The sequence below is a fragment of the Neltuma alba genome, unplaced genomic scaffold (genome assembly GCF_004799145.2).
Source record: "Neltuma alba isolate B1F8T4 unplaced genomic scaffold, ASM479914v2 tig00002165_pilon, whole genome shotgun sequence".
NCBI classification, from domain to species: Eukaryota; Viridiplantae; Streptophyta; class Magnoliopsida; order Fabales; family Fabaceae; genus Neltuma; species Neltuma alba.
The window spans coordinates 345071-369706 of NW_021632765.1; the positions used below are offsets into that span (position 1 = coordinate 345071).

Sequence of the window (24636 nt, forward strand, 5' to 3'; positions counted from 1 at the left end):
TACAAATAACTAATTTAACTTTTTTCTTTAACCTACTCAAATTAGTCAACTAGCTTTATATTAAAAGCTAGTTGACTAATTTGAGTAGGTTAAAGAAAAAAGTTAAATTAGTTATTTGTAATAAATAGATATTGTCTTTCCTAAAGTACCTTTGCCAATCATGTATATTAGTTAGAATTACTATCTGATGAAATATTTAACATGTGTAACTATTATAAGGATTATTTTGAAAAAAAATAAATAAATATAAAAAATAAATAGGATTGGCTTATTATATTTAGGGTCAAATTGAAAATCAAATAAGTTTTTATAATACAATTACCACCAACTTTGGCTGTGGTTGACCCACTCAATGCCTTTTGGCTATGGTTGACCCACTCAATGCCTCACTTTCCTCGTCCTCCCGGTTCTTCTCTCTCCCCATCGGTCCCTGCCTCAAATAATTAATTTCTTTACTTCAAAAATCTGTGAGAAGTTCTGGACAGTTGATTCCGTCAATAAAAAGCTGACTATAACGATCTTGATGGACAATTTAAAGAGACTTAAATAATGAGAGTTTATTAGGACCCATTCCATTATTTCTTGAGATCGTTACGCGAGAATGCACAATTTTCTTCTTCTTAGGGTATCATATTGTTATCTCCGGTCCTTAATACTACCTCCGGTTCTTATTATAAAACCTCGTTTGACTTTTTATTTGGTCCTAATTATAAGACCCCCAATCCATTTTGTCTTTTTTATTTATGTATTTTTTTCCAAGATAATCCTTCTAATAATGATAGTTCTAGCCAATATACTTAATTAGCAAAGATATTTTAGAAATGACAACACTTATTTATTACAAATAACCAACTTAACTTACTTCCTTAATCTCCTCAAATAAGTCAACTGGGTCTTATAATTAGGACCGGAGGTAGTATAAGACTCTGTTTGACTTTTATTTTGGTTCTAAATATAAGACCCTAATTCACTTTGTCTCTCATATTTATACATTTTTTTCCAAAGTAACCCTTCTAACAATAATAGTTCTAGTCAATACAATTGATTAGTAATGATATTTTAGGAAAGACAGCACCTATTTAGGATAAATAACTAACTCAACTTACTTCTTTAATCTCCTCAAATTAGTCAACTGGCTCTTATAATTAGGACCGGAGGTAGTATTTGAGTTCCTTAGTAACAAAGTAATTTTACCTTAAAAATTGTGATTGATAGGATAATTAAAAGATTACATCGATGTTGTCCTTTTTCTTGGCCGTCGGTTGTATCCAATCTTGTATGAATAGAAGTGAACGTTTGTTATATAATAATAATAATATAAGAAAGGAAAAAAGCAATTACTCAACCTTGTATATTTAATACGTTTGCTTCCAATCAAATCAAGATGTGTATTTTTTATTATTTATATGTTATTTATCTTATAAGAAATTTACATTATCAAAACTTTAAAATCTGTCCTTTTAATCCAATTAGATAAAAAATTATCATACCCTTATCCTTTTTATCTGAAAATATTTTTAGTAATTAAACTGTAAAGGTAAATATAAATGTTGCGTTGATATCATGTACAAAGTTTTAGAGCAGCAATTATAAAATAAAAAAAACTAAACGCTGTTAATTGATAAAATAATTATTAATTATTAATATTGGGTTTAACAAACGTTTTATTATATATAAAATAAAATTAAATGTAATTGTGCGGTTGTTTTAAAGAAAGTTTCCTAATCTTCCTTTTGAACCGGGTCGGGTGGATTATGGCGGTGATGATTTATTAATATTATATGGAAGGCTGCCAACCCTAATACTAAGTACATTCGTTATCGTTTTCCCTTCCGGTTGCTGTGGACGATTCGTATTTCCCAATTCGACGCTGTACATCCGTTCTTTGTAAGCATCTCTCTCTCCTGCTGCGCAAGTCCACGCCAAGATCTGGTTAACTTTCCTTGTTTGTTTTTTTCACCATTTTTCACCCCTCATAGATTTCTTGATAGCTTCCCGCTTGACAAAAGTTAGCTTCCCTTGCCGGGAAAGAGGACTGATTTCTCATGTAATTTACTTTACCTTTGCTAGAGATTTTTTTCCCTCCTGTTTACTCGCGGCGCATTGATATAAACGTCCCTGGGTTGGCCTAAATGATAAATTTGGATCGACATCTTTAGAATAATATCCCTTTCCGCTTGATGCGCTGGTACGATTAGGGCATTTTAGGAGTTTACTTGCAAGGTGGTGTTTCGTGTGTTGCATGAATTTTTGCATTCACATTTACATGAATGGTCACCCTCGTTCTAGAATGACATTAAAATGGCTTTTCAAATGCAAGTTTTTGTAAGCGAGCTGGAAACGTTATCGTTAATTTCTATCGTCATTATAGGGGATTAGGTAGTTATTCCAGTACTGCATTAGGATTATGTTTTATCTCCTAGTCAAGGCAAATAACCTTTATGAATTTTCTTGTATAGTTTGTGAACCTTTGTAGGGTTTCTCACTATCTTTCCTTGGTCTATGTAGAGTATCTGACTATCTGGGCTGCTCCCAAACTGTTTTACCTCATGGCCGGTCCTAGAAGTAGTTATGGAAAGCGTTCCCACTCTCAATCTGACTATGAGAATGGAGGAAATAAAAGGAGAAATCCAGGTGATGAAAGAGAGCAGTTTATAATTGATCCAGAAGATACTGTATACCGTTATTTATGCCCTGTTCGAAAGATTGGTAGTGTTATTGGTAGGGGAGGTGAGATTGTTAAACAATTAAGGATAGACACTAAATCTAAAATTAGGATTGGTGAGACTGTGCCTGGATGTGAAGAGCGTGTTATTACAATCTACAGCTCCGGTGATGAGACTAATGCCTTTGAGGATAGTGGTAATTTTGTATCACCAGCACAGGATGCTCTGTTCAAGGTGCATGACAGAGTGGTTGCTGAAGAGGGGCATGGTGATCAGGAGACCGAAGGAGGTCATCAAGCCACTGCTAAGCTTCTTGTACCTTCTGATCAAATAGGTTGTGTGATTGGAAAAGGTGGTCAGATTGTTCAGAGCATCCGTAGTGATACTGGGGCCCAGATACGAATACTAAAGGATGAACATTTGCCTCCTTGTGCCTTGAACTCCGATGAACTTGTGCAGGTAAACTGGATAGGTTTTCTTAATATTGGTTTTTTCTACTGCTTGATATTAACCATAGAAGGACATGTGATCCTTTCATTTGTTTCTACAATTATTTGTAATTGTGTTTTCAGGACTGGAATGAACTTACCCTGTTGATTGCAAAAAGTTTCTTAAATTTTTTACTTACATGATGCATGGGTTTGTCCATATCATTTTTTTCTGGTTTTTGAATCTGTAATGATAATTTCACTTTTGTTGTTTCACTAGTTTAATTTTAGTTTTACTCCTGCTGTTCTGAGGATAAATGGCCGGTGTATTGTGATTTATGCAATTATTATTAGTGAAATACTCGTCTCACTGTTTTTGTTTTAAATATAATTCATGCCATTATGTATGTTAACTATTTTTTCTTGACGGAACATGCGTACCTGCTCCATATCAGTCTTAAATTATTATATTACGTTTTATTCTTATTTAAACCTATTGTTCTTTACGTGTTTAGTAATTTAGATGTTGTGGTTTTGTCCTGTTTTCTGATGTTATGGATGTGGCTGGCACACTTTGCTTTTAGTTTGTTTCTGTTATGTGATATTTTTTTTACCCTTATGGCTGTGCTGTTCGGGGTACTGCAGATATCTGGTGATGCTGCAACTGTGAAGAAGGCTCTATATCAGATTGCATGTCGACTTCATGACAACCCATCACGGTCTCAGACTCTTCTTACCTCTGCAATGCCTGGTGTATATCCTACGAGTGGTTCGCTGGTTGGCCCAACTGCTGGAGGTCCAATTGTGGGAATAGCTCCTCTTGTGGGTCATTATGGGGGATATAAAGGTGATACTGGAGACTGGCCAAGATCCTTGTACCCAGCACCAAGGGATGAAACATCTTCAAAGGAATTTTCGGTTCGTTTGGTTTGTCCAACTGGAAACATTGGAGGTGTAATAGGCAAAGGTGGTGCTATAATAAATCAAATCAGGCAGGATTCTGGGGCAACAATTAAGGTTGATAGCTCTGCAACAGAAGGAGATGATTGCCTTATAATTATTTCAACAAAGGAGGTGAATTGCTGTCTATTGATCATTCATTGGAACTATTTCTAATTATGTGCATATGAAATATAGGTTGAAGATTTTTGCTTAATTGCAAAATTTTAAAAATTATGCTCTTGCAGTTCTTTGAAGAAACATTTTCTCCAACCATTGAAGCAGCTGTACGTTTACAGCCCCGGTGCAGTGAGAAGGTTGAGAGAGATTCAGGAATTATCTCATTCACAACACGGTTGCTGGTGCCAACCTCCCGAATTGGTTGCCTTATTGGTAAAGGAGGAGCTATCATAACTGAGATGAGGAGGCTGACAAAAGCTAACATCCGCATCCTGTCAAAGGAAAGTCTTCCTAAAATAGCATCTGAAGATGATGAAATGGTGCAGGTAAGGTTATTATAGTTGTGTTTTTTATTTAGAATTGCTGAATTTGTTTGTGACATTTACAGTTGCTTTTTGAATAAAATTGTTTCCTCTAGTTATTTAATTATTTTGTTGATCAGATTTCCGGAGACCTTGAGCTTGCAAAGGATGCTCTTGTGCAAGTACTTACACGGTTAAGAGCAAATCTTTTTGACAGGGAGGGGGCTGTTTCTGCATTCCTTCCAGTTCTGCCGTATCTTCCTGTTCCTGCTGATGGTCCGGATGGTTTAAGTTATGATGCTAGAGATGGTAAAAGGCATGGGCGAGGACATTCTTATTCAAGTGGATATGGTGGTTCTAGTGATTTAACTGCTGGTGATGGCTATGGAAGCTATGGTGGTTCCCAGGTACTCTAGGCATAAGCAATTGTGAAGTTATGTGTAAGTTCTTCATGTTAATTTATTTCTGATTCGACAATTGCAAAATTGTTCCATTCATTTGTAGTTTGGTGGTAGCGCTGCTTACGGGGCTTATGGAAGTTATTCTTTGGGACGGACTGGCACTTCTGGGTAACAAAAACTTTACCATATTTGCCTTTTTCTCTTTATCTGTAGATTTTTTAGTGTGCTTTGGCTTATGCTACTCTTCCTGGGTGAATGCGTGACATAATTCTGATGTTATATGGGGATTAAAGGTTTTCTCTAAGACTGTTATGGAGCCTATTTTTAGACTAAGGGGGTGTTTGGGTGGAAACAAAACCATGGTTTTAAAAAGTCTTTTACAGTATACGAAGTAAATATGTGAACGAGTTTGTCTCGATTTGTGATACACTCATCCAAACACCTCCTAAAGCTTTTTTAGGAACCATGTTTGAAGCTTCTGTGCCATGAAACCTGTTTGGAACTGTAGGTTTGGTCTGATTTGTGTTGTATGAGACTCCTTAGTGTTCCCTGTCCGTGTTGGGGAGAGGCCAATTGGCTGATTTCAATTTCTGGCTGTTTCAAAGCTCATCAGTGCTGATATTTAGTATCTGTTACCAGGTTGTCTAGTCACCACAGTGTTTCTCGGAGGAGAAACCATGCTTACTAAAAATTGTTCATGGTTACCCGCAGGTAGACTACAGTTTTCACCGAATCTTTTGTCTTATATCTGACAACCTACTATAATTTAGGCCAGTGACAACCTTGACCACTGTCCATTCTGATGCTCTTGTTTTACCTTGTTGCCTCTCACTTCCCACTTATACAGCTGAGATATGTGAAGCCTGAAGCCTGCCTACTGTTTAAACTGGAAGATCAGATGAACCAGGGTTTGACAAACTCATGGCCTACCTTGATGCTTCTACTTAGAGGACCAAACATATGTGGAGACTATTGAAATTGGCCATGTTCACTTTACCTTATTTCCCAAGCTTGATAACTTGTGCTCCCAAGAACCTATAAAGCTGGCCTGCCTTTGTTGCTGCTTTGCAATACTAGTTCTTGTCATTATAACTAGAACTATGATGCTTTTGTGATCCTCTGGAAGCTGTATAAGCTTACTAGCTTTTTTTTCCCCCCTTCGCTTGCCCTTTTTTTAATCGTCTGTAGCACGAATTTGTGTTTATTTGAATTTAATGATGTTAATTCTGATTAAGCTGATCATATACGTAAAAGATTGGTGGTGGTTTGTTGTCTGAATTTCATGTATTGACACCTTTATCAATCACCGTAAGTAGGTAATGTTTTGTTCTGTGTGGCACTATTTTACTCATTAAAATATGTGCTCATGGATTTAGTTTAGTATTTGTTGAGTGGGAGGTATGAGCTGTTCTCACTATGCAGCAGTCTCATAATTGAAGTTCATATGGCCAAACTCTCTGTGGGTTTGGTTTGATTAGAGGTATGAAACTGTTCTCATTTTGCTGTTGAATTTTTTATATAAGCCATATAGTGGAAATCTACCGTTGCAAAGATAGCACTATTGGTATGCGGTTAATTAGTGTCCTGTTTTATGAGTTTGCAGTATTGTATATGCATGGATACAACAAACTGGATCCGTAGGGCTTGTTTGAGTTTGTTTGGCTTCCAGACTGCATTTGAATTTATGATATTCTTCCATTTTCCCTTTGAAAAATGTGTCTTAATTGTGTTCTGATGGATTGTTAACACCTGGTAATTTCACCAGTAGGTACTTCTCCAAAATTAATCTTCTGTTACTAGGAGCTTAATTGGACCAATATCAGTTTTAATTGGTGTCTAGCACTTAGCTACATGTTTCTGGGAAGAGTTATATAACCTGATTCAAATGGTTTTTGGTGCCCTCTGTTGAGTTATCTGGCCATGGAAGCTGTTTAAAATTCAAGATGATGTGTTAGGTTAATGTTCATATAAAATGTTCTTTATTGTCTTTCTCTAATCAAATGCAATCTCTTGTGGAACTTATCTCTCATGTTCTCTATTTGGCTATAACCAACACAAGCTTTCTGGCTTACTCCTGGTAGGCCCTCGCAGGGTTTTGTGTGATGTCAGTTTCTATAGTAGATTTGGCTTTCCAGGTTGAGTCACAAATGCATTGTAGAATTAGAATTTTTTTTTTTTCCCGGTTGGAATTAAGTGACTTTCATAGTAATTGGGGAAGGATTTGTTTTCTTTTTGCCACGATGTGTCCATACATTCTTATTCTTATTATAGTATAAAATAGTATATAAATGTTGTGTCTGTCTAGTGCCTATTGTGTCATGGAGAATGCGTTGGCTTTTCATGTAATCTGGTTAGACGTAAGTTGCTTTGTGGCTTTAGGCACAACTTTTTATAGTTGGGGTTGTTATAGCATGTCTTACCTCCGAAGACAGTCATTTTGAACATCTGAATGGCATTGGAGATTGGTTGACGGGAGGCCTTGCCTGAAGACTGAATTTGCTATGAACCATGGGTGAAACGTCTTGCAGGATGACTGTCTTGTTGTGAGGTGAATAAAACAGCATTTTGTAATGTGACATGCGTAGTATTACGGGATGTTGACTATTCGTTTTATTTTTAATATATTTTTTTTCCAAGTAACATGCTTTTGCCAAGTATTAAAATTGGCGGTGGTTAATTGCTGTGTGTAATCTTTTGAACTCTGCATTGTCATTTTTTTCCCTCGTGGTCTCGTAACTTACCTTTAGTTGCCTGGTTCGCCTGCTGCTTTGGTAAGAAGCAAGTCTTGTTCAAAATTACATGCTCTTGAGGCCAAACGTATCAGAGCTAAGTTGTTTATTTTGTTGCCGAGGCTTAACCCATGACAAAACGTATTAGAGCTAATTTGTTTATTTTGTTGCTGAAGCCTAACCCATGACATTGTGTGTTACTGTTATCCATAAAGTAGCGGTGGTAATTGTATTAGTAAGAGTGATGGTAGCACTATATGTTTCGTTCAACATTTTTTTTGGTGATGACCTTTGAAGCATGACAACGTAGTCTCTGGAGTGTCTGAAACTTCCCACAATGGTGAGCAGGATTAGACTTGTCACAAGGATCAACTGGGCAATTGAGGCACTGTATTGCCTTTGATGGTCACATTATGTTAATGCTTTATCTTATATGTTGAGCTTATAATATAGAGTAACGATCATTCACTCTTGTTGAGTGCCCAGCTCGTTTGATTTTTCTCCCCTTTGGATCCATCCGTGGTTGGTAGCAAACAAATTCGCGGAAATCTAGGTGGTTTTTTCTCGACCTTTATGAAGTTAAAATTAATGGTCAAGCGAACTCCATTACGTTTCGGATTCTAGATTTCTGGACAACCCTGCGAGCGTCATCAGTGATTGATGGAATAGTGGGGGCATCCGCTATCCACAAAAATTTATTATTGAAAATTGCCTCGAATCAGTATAGGCTTCAAGGTATAATTTTGCAAAGGGCACATTGTCACTTTCTTTGGCCTCCCTTCGAGTATAAGTTGCCCAGATTGAAGGGTTACTTTCACTTATCAAACGATGGATTTTAAGGGGCGGTTAATATTGCCGAAATCGGATTGGGTATTGCCGTGATCAGAGCAATGGTTTACTAAACCGTGGGCAAACCAATCTCATTTCATTTTTCTGAAAATGTATTGCATATGAAAATGAATTACCTTGAACATATTTGTTTTTATATTGCCGCACATACCCAAATATTTATTCATACTGGTCTCATACACGTCATCTTTGACATATTCTTTTATGTGGTCAGCTCAAAAAACTATTTATCATCTATTACAAATGGTAAGAATTATGAATATATTAATTAGAATCATTAATACATTAACAAAAAAACCAACCAAAATACAAATAGAAGCACAAAAAAACGTTCCTTGCCAGATTCTATTGATTCTTGGTCGTTTTAACCAGTTAAAGCCCTCTTAAAATTGCCCGTAGTGGGGTTTGCAGCTGGAGGGGCGGAATCGGCTGGTCTGGTTCTAACAACCACGGAGGTAGTAGTGGTCTTTCACGCCTATTATCAATGAGACATTGATCATAGGTTATGCAAATTTTTGGTAAATTCACAAGAATGCTATGCCGTCCCTTCATTCACCGACCTCAATTGTAGTCGATGGAAAGCAAAGAATGTTTAGATGCGCGAGTTGAAATGATATATAATGTTACAGGAGGTTTAGTTGCAGGAACCTCTGATCCGCCAGTAGTAAATATAAATAAAAAGTGACGTACATAGTGACGTTCGACTGTTAAACAAGACATAAGATCATATTCATCTCCCTGTAACTATTCGGAATATTTAGCTAGTATTCCTCCCGTCTTTAATATAGGATTTAATTGTTGAGTTGATTTTGGTTCTAAATATAAAATCTATTTCTCATATTTATCAATTTTTTAAATTGTCTCTATAAATACTTCTTCAACCATAATCAAGCAGAAGAGGAAGAGAGGATATTAAGGAAGATGATTATGGTGTTTTAGAAAAAATGTCTTATTTCTTATAATTAACTAACTTACATAACTTTTTTAATATAACTAAATTAGTTAAGTAGGTCTTATACTCCTCCGGTCCTAATTATAAGACCCAATTGACTTATTTGAGGAGATTAAGGAAGTAAGTTAAGTTGGTTATTTATAATAAATAAGTGTTGTCATTCCTAAAATATCCTTGCTAATTAAGTATATTGGCTAAAACTATCATTATTAGAAGGATTATCTTGGAAAAAAATGCATAAATATAAGAGACAAAATGGATTGGATCTTATAATTAGGACCAAATAAAAAGTCAAATTAGGTCTTATAATAAGGACCGGAGGAGTATTAAAGATCGGAAGAGTATTTCACAAGTAGCGAATGTGTATCTCAATTGTCAGCCATGCAGCAAAATTATTTTTTCCAGCAGAAGGGGAAGACGCCGATTAAACGACGTTGTTTCGTCCGTAGGCCTCATTCCCTGCCTTTCGTCGCTGATTCCCCCGAATGATCCTCCATTCTTGTTTTACCCTGCGCTACCTCAAGCCTTCCTTCAGTCCGCTTCTTTCTTCCGTCTGTTACCTCCCACGGTTTCTCTTCAACCTTCAATTGGCTGCCATTACTTCTTCTCCATTTTCTTTTAGCAAAGAGAATCAGACGACCCAGGCAGATTTGTCTTCTATCGACTTGCTTGGTATCGCTCAGTCTGTTTTATTCAAATCTTATTTTTCTGATGATAAATCCAGGGACTATACTACTGCTTCTCTAAAAGACCTTCTTTTGGGGATTTCTGATGTAATCCCAGAAATCACTCGTCGATTCTGGAGGGTGTCTGCGCTGCAACCCGAAAATTTACTGGAAATATTATTAGGTCTTCAGTCGGAGTCTCTCAAAGATGAGCTTCAGTTGGACAAGGTCAGATGCTTGTGGGAAATATTCAAGCGGGTTGATGAACAGAATAGGGTATCCAAGCATCTTACTATGTTGTATGAAGTCGTGGCTTCCTTGCTTATTCAAGTCAGGTTACTTGAAGAAGCTGAGCACTTGCTCTCTACATTGGAGGGTCGTGGAGTTTCATTGGATTGTCATGATGTTTACAGTAACTTAGTTGAAGGCTATGCTGGCATGAAAGAGCTAGAAAGAGCTTTTTCAATATACGACTGTATTAAAAAACGAGGTATGATTTTTTCAAGGTCCTGTTATTGTGCCTTCCTAAATGCTTTGGTGCAAACGAAGAAAAAAAAACTTGCATTTCGAATTTCACTGGATTTGGTGGATTTGGGTCCACCATTGAGTATTGCCGAGATGAATACGTTGGAAGATGTCATGAAACTACTTTGCAGAAATGGAAATATTCTCGAAGCTAGAACTCTGGTCAAGAAGGTCTTGCCTTACAATTCTGAGATGAGTAGCTCAGTTCTTGATGAAATTACTATTGGCTATTGTGAGAAGAGGGACTTTGAAGATCTGCTTAGTTTCTTCATTGAAGTAAAACGTACCCCGACTGTAATGGCTGCCAATAGAGTTCTGAATTCTATATGCATCTGCTATGGCGCGGACAGAGCGGGAATGTTTATGCTAGAGCTGCAAAATATAGGTTTCAATCCTGACGAAGCAACCTATGGGATTCTAATTGGTTGGAATTGTCATGAAGGGAGCTGAGAAATGCACTGGGTTATTTGTCAGATTTGCTGTCAAAAAGCATTTCACCGCTAATATATACTTACAATGCTCTTATAAGTGGGTTGTTTAAGGTTGGAATGTGGAAGCATGCACGTGGCATTCTTGATGAGATGATGGATAGGGGAACAATACCTGACATGTCAACTTTTAGGGTTCTCCTGGCAGGATATTGTAAGGCTAGAAAATTTGAAGAAGCAAAAGGTTTGGTTTCAGAGATGAAGAGCCGTAGCTTAATTGAACTTTCTTGGTCTGAGGATCCACTTTCTAAGGCATTTCTCATTTTGGGGCTGAATCCGTTGACTGTGAGGTTGAAGCGAGACAATGATGTTAGACTCTCAGAAACAGAGTTCTTTGATGATATTGGAAATGGACTTTATTTAGATACAGACCTGGACCAGTATGAGAACCACGTTAATGGGGTTCTTGAAGATTCCAATGTACCTAATTTCAACTCATTCATTAGGGAAGAATGCATCAACGGTAACCTAAAAAGTGCACTTCTTTTGGTAGAAGAAATGCTTAGGTGGGGGCAAGAATTGCTGTTGCCTGACTTTTCAGAGTTAGTGAGACGGCTTTGCTCATCTAGGTCACAAATCAAGTCAATGACCCACCTTTTGGAGAAAATGCCGCAGTTGGCCTGTAAACTGGACCAGGAAACACTCAATTTGGTTGTTCAGGCCTACTGCAAGAAGGGCTTACTGAGCAACGCAAAGTTTATCCTGGAGGAAATGCTTCAAAGGAAACTTCGTGTCAAGAATGAGACGTATACTGCCCTGTTAATGAGTTTATGTAAAAAAGGAAACATGAGGGACTTCCATAATTACTGGGATGTTGCTCAAAAAGACAGCTGGTTACCAGCATTTTACGTTTTTGAAGATCTTCTTACTTATATCTGTCATCAAAAAATGATTGGGAAGGCATTGCAGCTTCTTGAAATCATGCTGCTATCATACCCTCACCAAAGGTCGGGTATTTGTTACGCATTCCTTGAAGTAGTCTGTGCTACTGGTTTTTCTGGCTTTGCCCTTGGGTTCTTAGAACAGCTACGGCCTTGGTTTGTCTTGGATCATGCTGGTTATAATCATCTTATTAGAGGTTTGTTTAAGGAGGGGAAGTTTGATGTAGCCTTTTCCATATTAAATGGTATGCTGGATAAAAATTTGGCACCCTGTTTGGATGTTTCTGTCTTGTTAATCGATCAGCTTTGCAAGGCTGGCTTACATGACAAAGCTATAGCATTGAAAGATATTATTTTGAAAGAGCACTCTGCATTTTCTACTTCTTCTCATTGTGCATTGATCCATGGGTTTTATAATTCTGGGAACACTGAGAAAGCAGACACATTATTTCAGGATATTTTGTCGAAAGGACTAATTCTGGATTCTGAAGTGTGTAATATACTTATTCAAGCGAGCTTCAAAGCTAATGATTTGAGAAAAGTTGGGGAAATACTTGGGTTTACTATAAGAAAAAACTTGGTAACCCTCTCAAGTTATCGGAGTTTGGTGCGAATGATGTGTGTGACCGGCAGAGTCCCAGATGCCCTAAGCTTGAAGAACCTTATGCTTGAACAAGGTACATCTGATGGCCTTGTATTATATAACATACTTATATTCTATCTTTTGTCATCTCGAAACAATTCTCTTGTTAATAAGATACTAGATGAAATGGACGAGAAGAAAGTTGTACCCAATGAAGTCACCTATAATTTTCTTGTCTACGGATTCTTGCATTGTAAAGATACTTTCAGATCCTTGCATTATTTAACTACTATGATTGAGAAGGAACTCAAACCTAGCAGCCGCAGCATGAGGTTTGTTATAAGTAGCCTGTGCAATATTGGGGAACTGCAAAAGGCCCTGGAATTTAGTCAAGAAATGGAATCAAGGGGATGGAGTCATGGTTCAGTCATTCAAAATGCAATAACTGAAGGCCTTCTTTCTCATGGTAAGATACAGGAAGCAGAAAATTTTGTGGACAGGATGCAGGAGGGGCTTTTAACCCCAGAGAATATCAATTACGATAATCTGGTTAAGCAATTTTGCCAGCATGGAAGATTGGACAAAGCGGTTCACCTTATGAACATCATGCTGAAGAAACATAACGTTCCAACCTCCAGCAGTTATGACTCTGTAATTTGTGGATTCTGTGCACAAAATAAATTGGACAGAGCTTTGGATTTATATTCTGAGATGTTTGTCCATGATCTCAAACCAAAAATCAAAACGCAGGAAATGCTTTTCCATTGCTTCTGCCAACATGGAAGAACAGAAGAAGCAGAACGGTTCCTAATGGACATGATTGAGAATGGTGAAACTCCAACGAGAGAAATGTTCTGCTCTGCAATCAACACTCTCCGCATGGAAAAGAATCTTAAGAAGGCATCAGAGATGATGCAGGCCATGCAGCAAGTTGGTTATGACCCTGACTTTGAGACACACTGGTCTTTGATAAGCAACTTAAGTGATGACAAAGCAAAGCACACTGATAATAGAAGCAAGAGATTTTTGTCAAGGCTTCTTTCTGAAAGTGGCTTTTCTCTGAAGAGACGATTCAGAACCTAGGCTGGCTGTTGTAATCTTAGTTTGACTGTATTTATCACTATATTTTGGCAGCAATGTTTTGTGAGGGCAGTAGTTCTGCTCAATCCTTGTACATGTTTAGTCTGTGCTGCATAAATATGTAGCTTTGAACTAATATTTTTGGCAGCTTATGATAAGAGTATCAATTATTGTGGGATAATGAGTCATGTAGGAAGTTAGAGAAATACCAGGAATAAATCACGGGTAAAAAAACATGACAATCGTTGCAAGTTTAATAGTTTCATCATTGCACTTGTAGCTCTTTACAAACTTTTAAGGGCACACATTTGCCGGTCCTTTTTTTTTTTTTGGGCTTTTCTGAGCGCAAGTATTTTTCTAGCAATCATATTCAAAGTATTATTAAGTACTAAATGTAAGCAGTTCTTGTGATAGAAATTAGAAGGGATCGTTAGACTCAACTTCTGCTAGCGCGTTTTTTTTTTTTTTTTTGGTGGGTTTAGCCACTAGTTTACGGCGCAATATTTTGAGGTTGGACTTTTTTAGTCCAGATTGCACTATTGTCATTTGTACATCGTGTGCTGCACACGGGTAGTAATCTATTCTAGTCTAGTTGCTTACAAAGCGCAACACTTGGAGCTTTATTTGTTTTTGCACAATATAGCTATAGAAACATGCTGCAATCATATTAAATTTTTTCATTTAAAAAGCATAAAATAATAAACTCAACCATAAAAACTGCTTTTGGTTTAGCAATGCCACGTGGTGTGTCCCCAGGCATGTCCTGAAGGGGGAACGGTGCGCAGTGTGTTGACAAATTCAGGAGAGTTAGGTATCATCTTGATGAGTAGACCAGTGAGAACTTGACACGTGGGGGAGTTCGGTTATTTTGAGAGCGTCGGCAATGGCTGCTTCCTTCATTTTGCTTTCATGGACGTTGACCGTCGTCCTGCCGTGGGATGAAGGAGGTATTCAAATCTGACTGGAATTCCACTCTCCTTCAACATATAGATAAAGCCTCCCACCACGCTTGTGAACGGTGTTCATATATATAATAATCAATTTCATTCCTGATGTGGCAGCTGATTTATTAGTTTTCGCTGTATTATTGAGCTTATATGATTATGATTATGATTGAAAACTCCCACTTTCGATTCCCGGGTGTGTGGAGCCTTTCCTGTGGGAAGGGGTAGTGGGTGTTTGGCTACCACCCATTCTTAATATTATATTCAATTTCTTAATAAAAATAGGATAGTTTCACATTCAATTTCATCATAAATATATTTACCTTTTTTTTAAGACAGTCATAGAAGTAGTTGTACATTTTAAATGTTTCATCAAATAATAGTTCTAGTTAATACATATGATTAGCAATGGTATTTTAAGGAAACAATCCTTATTATTTCAAATAACTAACTTAACTAATTTTCTTAATCTACTAAAATTACTCAACTAACTTTTATATTAAGAACAAGAGGTAATATAAGACTTACATAACTAATTTACAAATATTAAACAAACTAGTTAATTATTTATTTGTAATCGATGTGTGTTATTTTTTTTCTAAATTATCCTTATTAATTATATGCATTAGAACCATTCTTTGATGAAAACTATTGAAAATGTGTAATCACTTTAAGGACTATTTTGGAAAAAAAAATAGATAAATGTGGAAAACAAAATAAATTGAGGTTTTATAGTTAGGATCAAATTAAATCTCTAGTTTGCTCTTATATTAAAGACCAAAAGTAGTATTTCTTTTTTTTTTTGGTGGCAAGACCAAAAGTAGTATTTCATGTTTAAATTTCATTGATTATATTATACGACTTACTGTCATTAATGTAAAAGCTAGTTGGAAGGTTGGATTTGATCCTAAATATAATATCTATATTCATTTTGCTTCTCATCTTTTTCCAAAATATTCTTATTAATTGTATAAGGAGTTCCCACCAAGAGACACATAATTGAATGGGATCATTTAGGAAGACTAACACGTATTTGTGACAAATAACAATTTAACTAATTTTTGTAATATTCCTAAATTAGTTGTTTAACTGGTATATTAAGCATGGGAGGTAGTATTTTCCATGTAAGATTATTTAGGCGAACAAGAATATGAATCTAATTAGTTAGAAAAGGTGAATCTGTGTAAATTATACCCAAAAAAAAAATCATTATAGCCTAATCCTAAATCCTAAATTAAAGTGTTGGATATCAAATGAAGCACAAAATATTTTAAAGTGTTAGCTAGATGCAACTTAAAAAAAAAAAAAACTCTAGGGTGTGATCTTAGACTTAAAAAAAAATTAAAAGAAGAAAGGTGAATCATATTGAGAATGCATGGAACAATGGACGTGACAGGATTGATTTGGTACATGACATGTGAGCCTGTGGATAGGGAAGTGGCAGGAATCAGTTGAGGAGGATGGGTCCGTTCCGTTAGGAGCAGCCCCTCTGTGTCTGCTGAGAATGACTCCATCCACAACCCCACACACACGCCCACCACCAAAGTCACCCTAACAATTATCCGTTCTTTTAATAACGTGTCTTCTAAAAAAGACCCGAAGGCATGCAAATTTGTTGGGATTTCCATTATAAGGTGCTCTTCAGTATAAATCACTTGACGAGTTAACTGTTTTGTTAGCTCGTGTGAATTAGCTGAAAGCAGGGACAAGGAAAAGTACATATATACAAGACATTTAGAAATGATGGGGAAGGTACGTGGTCTCCACAGAGCATTCAATTATTAGGGTCCGTATACAGTGCTCATCAGGTGATGAGCACCGGGTGCTCATCACCTGATGAGCCATCTGGACCGTCCAGATCTAATCTGGACGGTCCATATTTAATATTTTAAAATAATTATTTTAAAATAGAAAAAAATATATTTTTAAAGAATGATAGTTAGAAAATTATCTTTATTTTTTATCCTATACCTATTAAAATAATTATTTTTTAAAAAAAAATAAAATAAAATCTGGACCGTCCAGATCAGATCTGGACGGTCCAGATCTGATCATTGGGTGCTCATCAAAACTGATGAGCACCCAATGCTCTCCGCAATTATTAAGCATCCGGGTGCAATGCATTCTACTTTCCCTACCTCTCATCACTCATCACTCTTCAGTCTTCACACCTTTTCAGTTTAGCCCCCCCCCCTTCTCGTTTATTTCTTTCCCTCCACATATTCTCTCCTACAACTAAATCAAACCTGCTGCATACGATGTCTCTCTCTTGCCTTTGATGTTCTGACAAAAAATTAGTTTCTGAAAAACGTAGGAGAGTGTTTAAGGTGGGTGGCATGTCATTGCATAATAATTGAATGGTGGGGGTGGGTGTGTCGTTGTTGTGATAAAAGAATGCGGCCGTACTGTAGACATAATTAGTATCAGACACCCACGCACAGTGCTTTTTTTTTTTTTTTTTCTCCTGCTGCGTATGGCTATTTTTTTATTGAGAGTAATCCTGTTTAATGTATCGTCAGACACTAAATACAAGCACTTTTTTTAGTGGGATTCAAATTTTGATTCGTCATATTGTGAGGGGTTAATCTCTTCTGATCCAGTCCTTATTAGTACAAAGCACATGTTTGGTCTGCAGATTCCATGCAGTTTTTGTTAAGGGACAAAAAAAACAAAAGAACAAAAGCATTGTTTGCTCGGCGACGGCTTCCTTCTCCCAGCCTCACAACCACAACAGTGAATCTGCTCAATTAATACACGAACCCATCAAACATTTCATATCCTTAGTTTGGGCTAAAATATACGTTCGGCTTTTCAAATTTATATCAAGTTTTGATTTAATCTTTTAAATTTTTCATTTAAAAAGTTTAATCCTTTAATTTTATAAAATATATTTTTAGTCCTTTAATCCCATTACTGACTCAGCATATTGAAATATTAATTCTGCAATTACATACGGACAAAATATGTTTAAATTTGAAAATGTAAAAATAATTATATTAAAGAATTAAATTTAGAGTATATTTTGTTACTATTTATATTTAATTGAGAGTCACTATTTAAATTTGTCAATTAACCATTTATGAAAAGTACAACTTTGTAAACTTTAGACATGAGACTAAATTGAAACTTGATGCAAATGTAAAAGAACAAATATATATTACCTCTGATCTTAATTATAAGATCTTGTTTATAGGTTATAAACGAGCTAGGTCATACATATTAAGACCGGAGGTATTACTTAATTAGCCCTCCCGTATGTACTACATAAAATTGGCCTGAGTCCATGCGAATTATCATAACTCAAGGATAATATGATTTGTTATCGTTTTTATATTAAATATGTATGCATGTGTTGCTAAATATTGAAAAAATAATACCACAAAAAAAATTAACAAAAACTTAAATATTTTAAATAGGATTACCTTTGGAAGAAAAAAAAAAGATGCTTGTACATATGGAAAACGATTGGCGTATGCATTTTTCATTATTTTATCACAGAGGTTAGTTTCACTTGTAAACTGAAAAATTTAAATTTAATTACTCCGACCACTTCGATTCATATCTTTGGGAGTAGTGTCATATTTTGTACCATAACACGTCTTAAAAAACAATACTAACTTGAATCCATATAAGAGTTAGTTTTTTTAGTCTTAAATATAAAACTTAAATACACTTTATCTCTCATAATTATTCACTACTAGTATTTTTTTTAAGTAATCTTTGTAGTAATTATATATGTTAAATATTTTATTAAATGATAGTTTTGGCTAATAATAGAATAGTAAAGGTTTTTGAGGGAAGATAACACCTATTTATTATAAATAACTAATTTAACTAATTTTTTAATCTATTAAAATTAGTTAACTAATTCTTATATTAAAGACTAGAGGCAGTAATTTATTAATGATTTTGTTTTGAAAATACCCTTTATTAGTTAAATATGACTTAACTAAGGGTTAGAATTAAATGTTGTTTTTTTGAAAGTTTATGCTAACTATAAGAATCATTTTGTAATGTAATTTTTAAACAAAAATTAAGGTTTTTTTTAACTGTATCTGATAGGTTCATTGATTATTCAATATTTATTTCAAAAACATACTATAAATTGAAATAAAGGGAGGAGATCAAAACAATTCTGGGAAAGAGATCAACTGATTAGGAGACAAAGACGACACATAGCAATCCAAGAGCTAATAAATGTGCGCAACCACTTATCTATTGAGCAAACTTTCAATCATTAAATTAAATGCCGATCATTTTAAAGTTTTATTTTTTGTCAAAGGGTCTTCAATCATTTTACAGACACTAATAAAAGATAAGTCTTTAATTACTAAGGTATTAAAATGGAAGAAAAAAAATACTAAGGTATAAAATTAGGTCACTTTTTTTATTTGTGCCCATAATCTTTAATCAATTAATAAATACTTGTTTTGAAGTTATACTTAATGCTCTCTGCACGCAACTTCTAAAAAGTTAGTGGTAAAAATGACCTGATTATGAAAATATGATACAACTAATTCTCTCTGTTTTTTTTTTCATAAAAGGAGATTTTAGAAGACATCTCATAACAATGGACGGAGAGAGTAGATATGTATCTCCCGTGTGCTATACTTAAATAAATTTTTGGTTTCGAGGCCTCAACTTTTTGTTGTTGTTGTTATATTGGGAGGTCTCAGGTTTATTTCTTTGATTTATTTTACTGACAGGAATTACTAACCAGTCACAAGAAAAAATATTATTAATAAATGATATTATTTCATTTCGGAGTAATGTAATTCATATGGTCATAATTAAAATGGAAGAGTTGATTAGTAGATACTTCTTCCATCTCTTATTATAAGATCTTTTTAACTAAATTACGCGGTTTAAGAAAACAGTTAAAATTAGTTAAAAACATCTAATATGTAGCAAACGTAATTTCTTTTTCAAATATACCTCTATATATAAATGGGTAAATGTGAGAGAGTAATAGTGAGATAAATAAAGAAAGAGAATACATTAAATGCTATAAATTAGGGGTAAAATACGTAATAATGCATTAAATACTCAGACAAACTCAAAGAGTATCTTATACTCCCTCCGTTCCTTATTATAAGAGACATTTGATGCTTATGGCATGTTCCTATATATAAGAAACACTTACAAGTTGTCTCTACTTTTTTGTGTTGATTTACTATTTTACCCATATTTATTATCTCCAACTCACACTCTCTCCCCCTCCCACTTCTCTTTCTTTTAATAATTTAATTGTTCTCTCTCATGCTCTCTCTCCTTATTAATGAGGGCATTTTTGGAAAAAAAATTATACTTTTTACACATTAATTGTTTTTAACTAATTTTAACTTTTTTTTTATCAACGTATTTCGGTTATTTGTCTCTTATAATAAGGAACGGAGAGAGTAAAAAGAAATAGACCCATTCAAAAAATTAGATCTTATAATAAGAGACAGAGCAGAATATTCAATTATAGGTAATGGAGCTAGGTGTCAAAAAAATTAAACGAGTTCAAAAGATGAAGAGCCTGGCTTCACTTGGTAATAATTGGTATCCTTCTTAGATTTAATTACTAGTAATATGACTTGACATATATAATAGTTGAGCTAAGCCCTTATCCCGCTGAGCACCCACTTATTAAACATTAACGGCAAAAATAAATCTCACTCATAACAAGTATCATCACCAAATCCTTTTCTTTTTATTTTTAGCAAAAAAAAGAAAAGGGGGGAAAAGGACAAGGTGGCTGATTTCATTTTTAACTTTGTTGTTATTATAGTGATATAAATATAATAATCCCCATCCTATCTAATAATAGCAAATTGTATCTGTTTTTCCCTCCTTGCCTTGGATCACATTATTTTTGCGCTTACCGGGTCCACTCTCGTGTGGGGGGTGGCGTTATGTTCCCTGTATAACTAGTTCAATTAGCTCAAGATTTTATCTTGAGAATACATTTACAAAGTAATGGAAACCAAGTTAATGACAAAATATATTTCTTTTATTTAAAAAAAAAAACTGAACTGTCAAGTGAAACCTAAACTTTGAATCACATATAAATAAGTCCATTTAATCTTTATTACCTTTGACTATAAAATCTAATTATTTAAATAATGATGTTTGTCGTGATATATACTACCTCCGGTCCTTAATATAAGACCCTGTTTGACTTTTATTTTGATCCTAAATATAAGACCTCAACTCACTTTGTCTCTCATATTTATTTTTTTTTCAAAGTAACCCTTCTAATAATAAGAGTTCTAGTCAATACACTTGATTAGCAAGAATATTTTAGGAAAGACAACGCCTATTTATGACAAATAACTAACTCAACTTATTTCCTTAATCTCCTTAAATTAGTCAACTGGCTCTTATAATTAGGACTGGAAGTAGTACTAGTAACATTTGAAACTTAATTCATGCAAGAAAAAAGTTTTATCTCAAGAAAAAATTATAACAATAAATTTTGCTGAATTTCTTATTTTGTATAAATATTTATACTGTTAATTAAGCTATGAAAAATTAATTATTTAGTCCTTATATTTTTTATTTAGTTAAAACTCAATTTTTAAATTTTAAGCTGATGCAATTGATTCTTATAGTTTTAAGTTAACTCGATTAATATGCCCCGTAACCCTGTGTTGGTTCAACCCAAAACTTAAAATTTTAATTATTTAAATATCCAGGGGTATTAAATTCAAGTTTAGGAAAGAGGCATGATGGGGTGAAAATTACAAGGAAGAGGGCGAACGGAAAAAGTGAGATAGGGAGCGAAGAAGGTGAAGAGGGAGAGGCGTGGATGGTGACGAGAGAGGAGGGAATAAGGAGCAAGTCATGAAGTTATGAGAAGAGTGGCTGAAACCAGCCTGGGGCGCCTTTTTGCTGAAGAAGCCAACCACGTTTCCTTGTATCTTCCTCCACAATATGCCCCACCTTTCTTCCTCTATTTAGCCTCTTCCTTTCACTCTCTCCCCCTTTACTTCATACTTATCTCTTCCCACTTTAACTCCCCCCAAACCTCCTCCTCTTTTCCCGCTCCTTTCTACTATATCTCCTCCCTTCCTTCCTTCCTTCCTCCCCTGCATTTCTCACCTTCAATCCCCCTCCACGACATGGCTTCTCACGCAATTGATCTGCCTCCCGGCTTCAGATTCCACCCCACTGATGAAGAACTCATCGTCCACTACCTCTCTCCCAAGGTCCGCGACCCCTCCTTCTCTGCTCTCGCTATTGCCGACGCCGATTTGAACAAGTCCGAGCCTTGGGATCTTCCCTGTAAGTCTCTCCCACCCCTCTGATCAACTTCTCTGCTTTCTCTCTCTCTTCTGTTTAAATTTGAAGTTGTTGTGGAATGTGCAGGGAGGGCCAAAATGGGGGAGAGAGAGAGGTATCTTTTCTGCGTCAGAGACAGGAAATACCCCACCGGGTTGAGAACGAACAGGGCCACCCATGCCGGCTACTGGAAAGCCACCGGCAAAGACAAGGAGGTCTTCAAAGCGAAGGCTCTCATCGGCATGAAGAAAACTCTGGTCTTCTACAAAGGCAGGGCCCCCGAAGGTGGAAAAACCAATTGGGTCATGCACGAATATAGACTCCACCCCAATGATCTCCCCTCCAAGGTCAAGTTTTCCTCCTCTGTTTTCAATTCAAGTTTCAGATATATTTATATGGGATACTGAAAGTTGATGACGATGACTGGTCTGTTTTGTTTCAGAACGAGTGGGTTCTGTGCAGAGTATTTCAGAAGATTAGCAACGGAGGGAGGAAGATGGTGGAGATTGGAGTTGGTCCTGAACTGCCTCCATTAATGGACGCCTCGCCAAATCAAACAGAGTTTGGGGAGTCCTCTCACGTGACCTGCTTCTCCGACCCGATGACCCGGGACGACATAGTGGATAGCCAGACAGGGAATGCATCATCGCAGTTGCCAAATAGCTTTCTGGGTGAAGATGAGCAGGAGATGATGATGATGAGGATGACGACGCTCGAAAACAATGGATGGGGAGAGTTCGATGAAGGAGATATATCCTCTGTGATATATAACAACAGCAGCAGCAGCAATGGCATGATTCAGAATCAAGAGTACTCGTCAGCTTCTGCTGGGCCCGTCGACATTGGTTGCCTCTGGAATTACTCCTCTTAGAAAACTGAACAACACATCATGGACCATCGTTGAAAAAGAAAAATGATTGCTGTACATAAATTTCCTGCGACTGCATCTCATTTATATAAATATATATATAATTTGCAGGAAAAATGCATGCATATTATTAAGAATTAGAAAGTGATCAACTTGTTAATCTTAAATCTGCGGTTGGCTACATAGCACTAATGTATAAATTTGTTGGTGGCTGTCTTATATGAGATTTACCTTTATTTTAGATGGAATTTTCTCTTCTCTTTTTTTTCCCCCTGATTATATGTGTGTCTTGAGAAGGCAAAAGAGAAGGAAAAAAAGGTGAATGAGATGGAGGAAGCGAATAAGTGGGAAGTGGGAATGGGGTTTGCTTGCGAAGGGTGATATAAAGGAAATGAAGGAATATATATTTATATATATATTTATAAAAGAAAGGGGAGTTTGATTTGGTAGATTAGTTAGTGAATGATTAACGATGGAATGCGTCATCTTAGTCCCTCTATCCCTTTGTTAGGCCACCAACTCAGAGTTGCATGGTGATTGGTGAATGGCGTGTTGTTCACAAACACTTGCAGCAAAAATCAGAGCCACCCAAAAGAGCCTACATAATTCGGATCCATGTTTTTATTTTTATTTTTTCATATGAGAGAGTCTTTTATTCCAATTTCATATATTATTAAAATCATATAAAAAGATATAACTGTGTATGAGCTGCTACCTTCGGTCATAATTATAAGACTTTGTTTGCAGATCACAAACGAGATCTTATAAATAGAACCAGAGGTAGTACATATGTGTGTATATCTTCTCTGACTTTTTTTTTTTTCAATTTTTGATTAATTAATTACTCGTTCCTGTTACACTCATGGAAAATTCCCAATTTAATCATATATATTTAGAGAGTTCTTCTTGTAATTTTTTAAAATAAGTCACGATATATTCAGTTTAAGAATTCTAGTCCGATATTATATATAAACTCTCCTATCTCTGTCTGAAATATTGATATTAATATCTACCGTCACAAATTGACGAAAAAGAAAAACATATATAGCATCACAAAAATTACAAATTAGTGAGATAAATTCAAGATTAAAATATATACCAGTATGTATTAAAAGGAATGATATAAATTAAATGGGCAGACAGCGTCGGATATGTCACACTCAAGTATTCATGGACAGATCAAAGGAGCTATATATCACACACGTACCAAGTGGATATGTATGTTCTCTGTTCACAAGTATGTAAATTCTTAAGTTTTAACACATAAGGTTTATTTAATTATCATCATGTGCAACTTGCATTTATTCTTAAATGTGATGCATCATATCTGAAAAGATCTTGACGTATAACAATAAAGAGATACAGATGCTCCATTTACAAATCACTCACACCAGGCATAAATTAAATTATTATTTCTAATATGAATATCCTACTTGCCACGTACATTATCTTTTGAAAAAAAAATAATGCCAGCTTCTTAATTTTCTATATACTACATGATTAAAAATATTGTTCGTGAATACACAATACACAACACACACCCACACACTAAAGCTATTTGGAAATATTACCTCTGTCCTTGATATAAGAGCTCATTTGATTTTTATTTTGGTTTTAAATATAAAACCCCAACTCAATTTGTTTCTTATATTTATCTGTTTTTTCTTAAGGTAGTCCTTGTAATAATGGTAGTTCTAACCAATACACTTGATTAGCAATGATGTTTTAGAAAAGATAATACATATTCATTATAAATAACTAACTTAACTAGTTTTCTTAATCTACTCAAATTAATCAACTAGTTCTTATATTAAGAATCGGATGGGAGTATTTTAGAACCAGGAACTACTGTGTTGTCACCTAATCATGCATGAATCAACATCATGATTA

The 24636-nt window shown here is 35.4% G+C and overlaps 3 protein-coding genes across 5 annotated transcripts; all 3 read left to right on the plus strand.

Annotated features, from left to right (window-relative positions):
* Positions 1-1813: 1813 nt before the first annotated feature.
* LOC114718610 (RNA-binding KH domain-containing protein RCF3-like) lies at positions 1814-7593 on the plus strand. Of its 3 annotated transcripts, none has more exons than XM_028903984.1 (8): positions 1814-1887; positions 2509-3125; positions 3740-4168; positions 4282-4539; positions 4656-4922; positions 5020-5084; positions 5556-5627; positions 5764-7593. In XM_028903984.1, the coding sequence occupies exons 2-7, from the start codon at positions 2550-2552 to the stop codon at positions 5602-5604; spliced, it is 1644 nt and encodes a 547-aa protein (XP_028759817.1). In that variant the 5' UTR covers positions 1814-1887; positions 2509-2549; the 3' UTR covers positions 5605-5627; positions 5764-7593. The 3 variants fall into 3 exon arrangements, with proteins under 3 accessions (XP_028759817.1, XP_028759826.1, XP_028759836.1); XM_028903993.1 differs by having other exon boundaries at positions 1850-1932; XM_028904003.1 differs by lacking the exon at positions 1814-1887 and adding an exon at positions 2207-2223.
* Positions 7594-11184: 3591 nt separating this feature from the next.
* LOC114718484 (pentatricopeptide repeat-containing protein At5g15280, mitochondrial-like) lies at positions 11185-13671 on the plus strand. The gene has a single exon (XM_028903811.1). It carries the CDS (start codon positions 11185-11187, stop codon positions 13669-13671), a length of 2487 nt encoding a protein of 828 aa, XP_028759644.1.
* A 7701-nt stretch (positions 13672-21372) lies between these two features.
* On the plus strand, positions 21373-22989 carry LOC114718733 (NAC domain-containing protein 92-like). Its single transcript, XM_028904155.1, has 3 exons — positions 21373-21881; positions 21966-22225; positions 22321-22989. Exons 1-3 carry the CDS (start codon positions 21449-21451, stop codon positions 22747-22749), a joined length of 1122 nt encoding a protein of 373 aa, XP_028759988.1. The 5' UTR covers positions 21373-21448; the 3' UTR covers positions 22750-22989.
* Positions 22990-24636: the final 1647 nt, after the last annotated feature.

Excerpts from the sequence above, each read along its gene's own strand:
- LOC114718610 (XM_028903984.1), top strand. The coding sequence starts at position 2,550 with ATGGCCGGTCCTAGAAGTAGTTATGGAAAGCGTTCCCACTCTCAATCT. Across the intron at positions 3,126-3,739 it reads ACTCCGATGAACTTGTGCAG|ATATCTGGTGATGCTGCAAC; the intron begins GTAAACTGGATA and ends GGGGTACTGCAG. Across the intron at positions 4,169-4,281 it reads TAATTATTTCAACAAAGGAG|TTCTTTGAAGAAACATTTTC; the intron begins GTGAATTGCTGT and ends ATGCTCTTGCAG.
- LOC114718484 (XM_028903811.1), top strand. The coding sequence starts at position 11,185 with ATGTGGAAGCATGCACGTGGCATTCTTGATGAGATGATGGATAGGGGA.
- LOC114718733 (XM_028904155.1), top strand. The coding sequence starts at position 21,449 with ATGAGAAGAGTGGCTGAAACCAGCCTGGGGCGCCTTTTTGCTGAAGAA. Across the intron at positions 21,882-21,965 it reads CGAGCCTTGGGATCTTCCCT|GGAGGGCCAAAATGGGGGAG; the intron begins GTAAGTCTCTCC and ends TGGAATGTGCAG. Across the intron at positions 22,226-22,320 it reads CCAATGATCTCCCCTCCAAG|AACGAGTGGGTTCTGTGCAG; the intron begins GTCAAGTTTTCC and ends GTTTTGTTTCAG.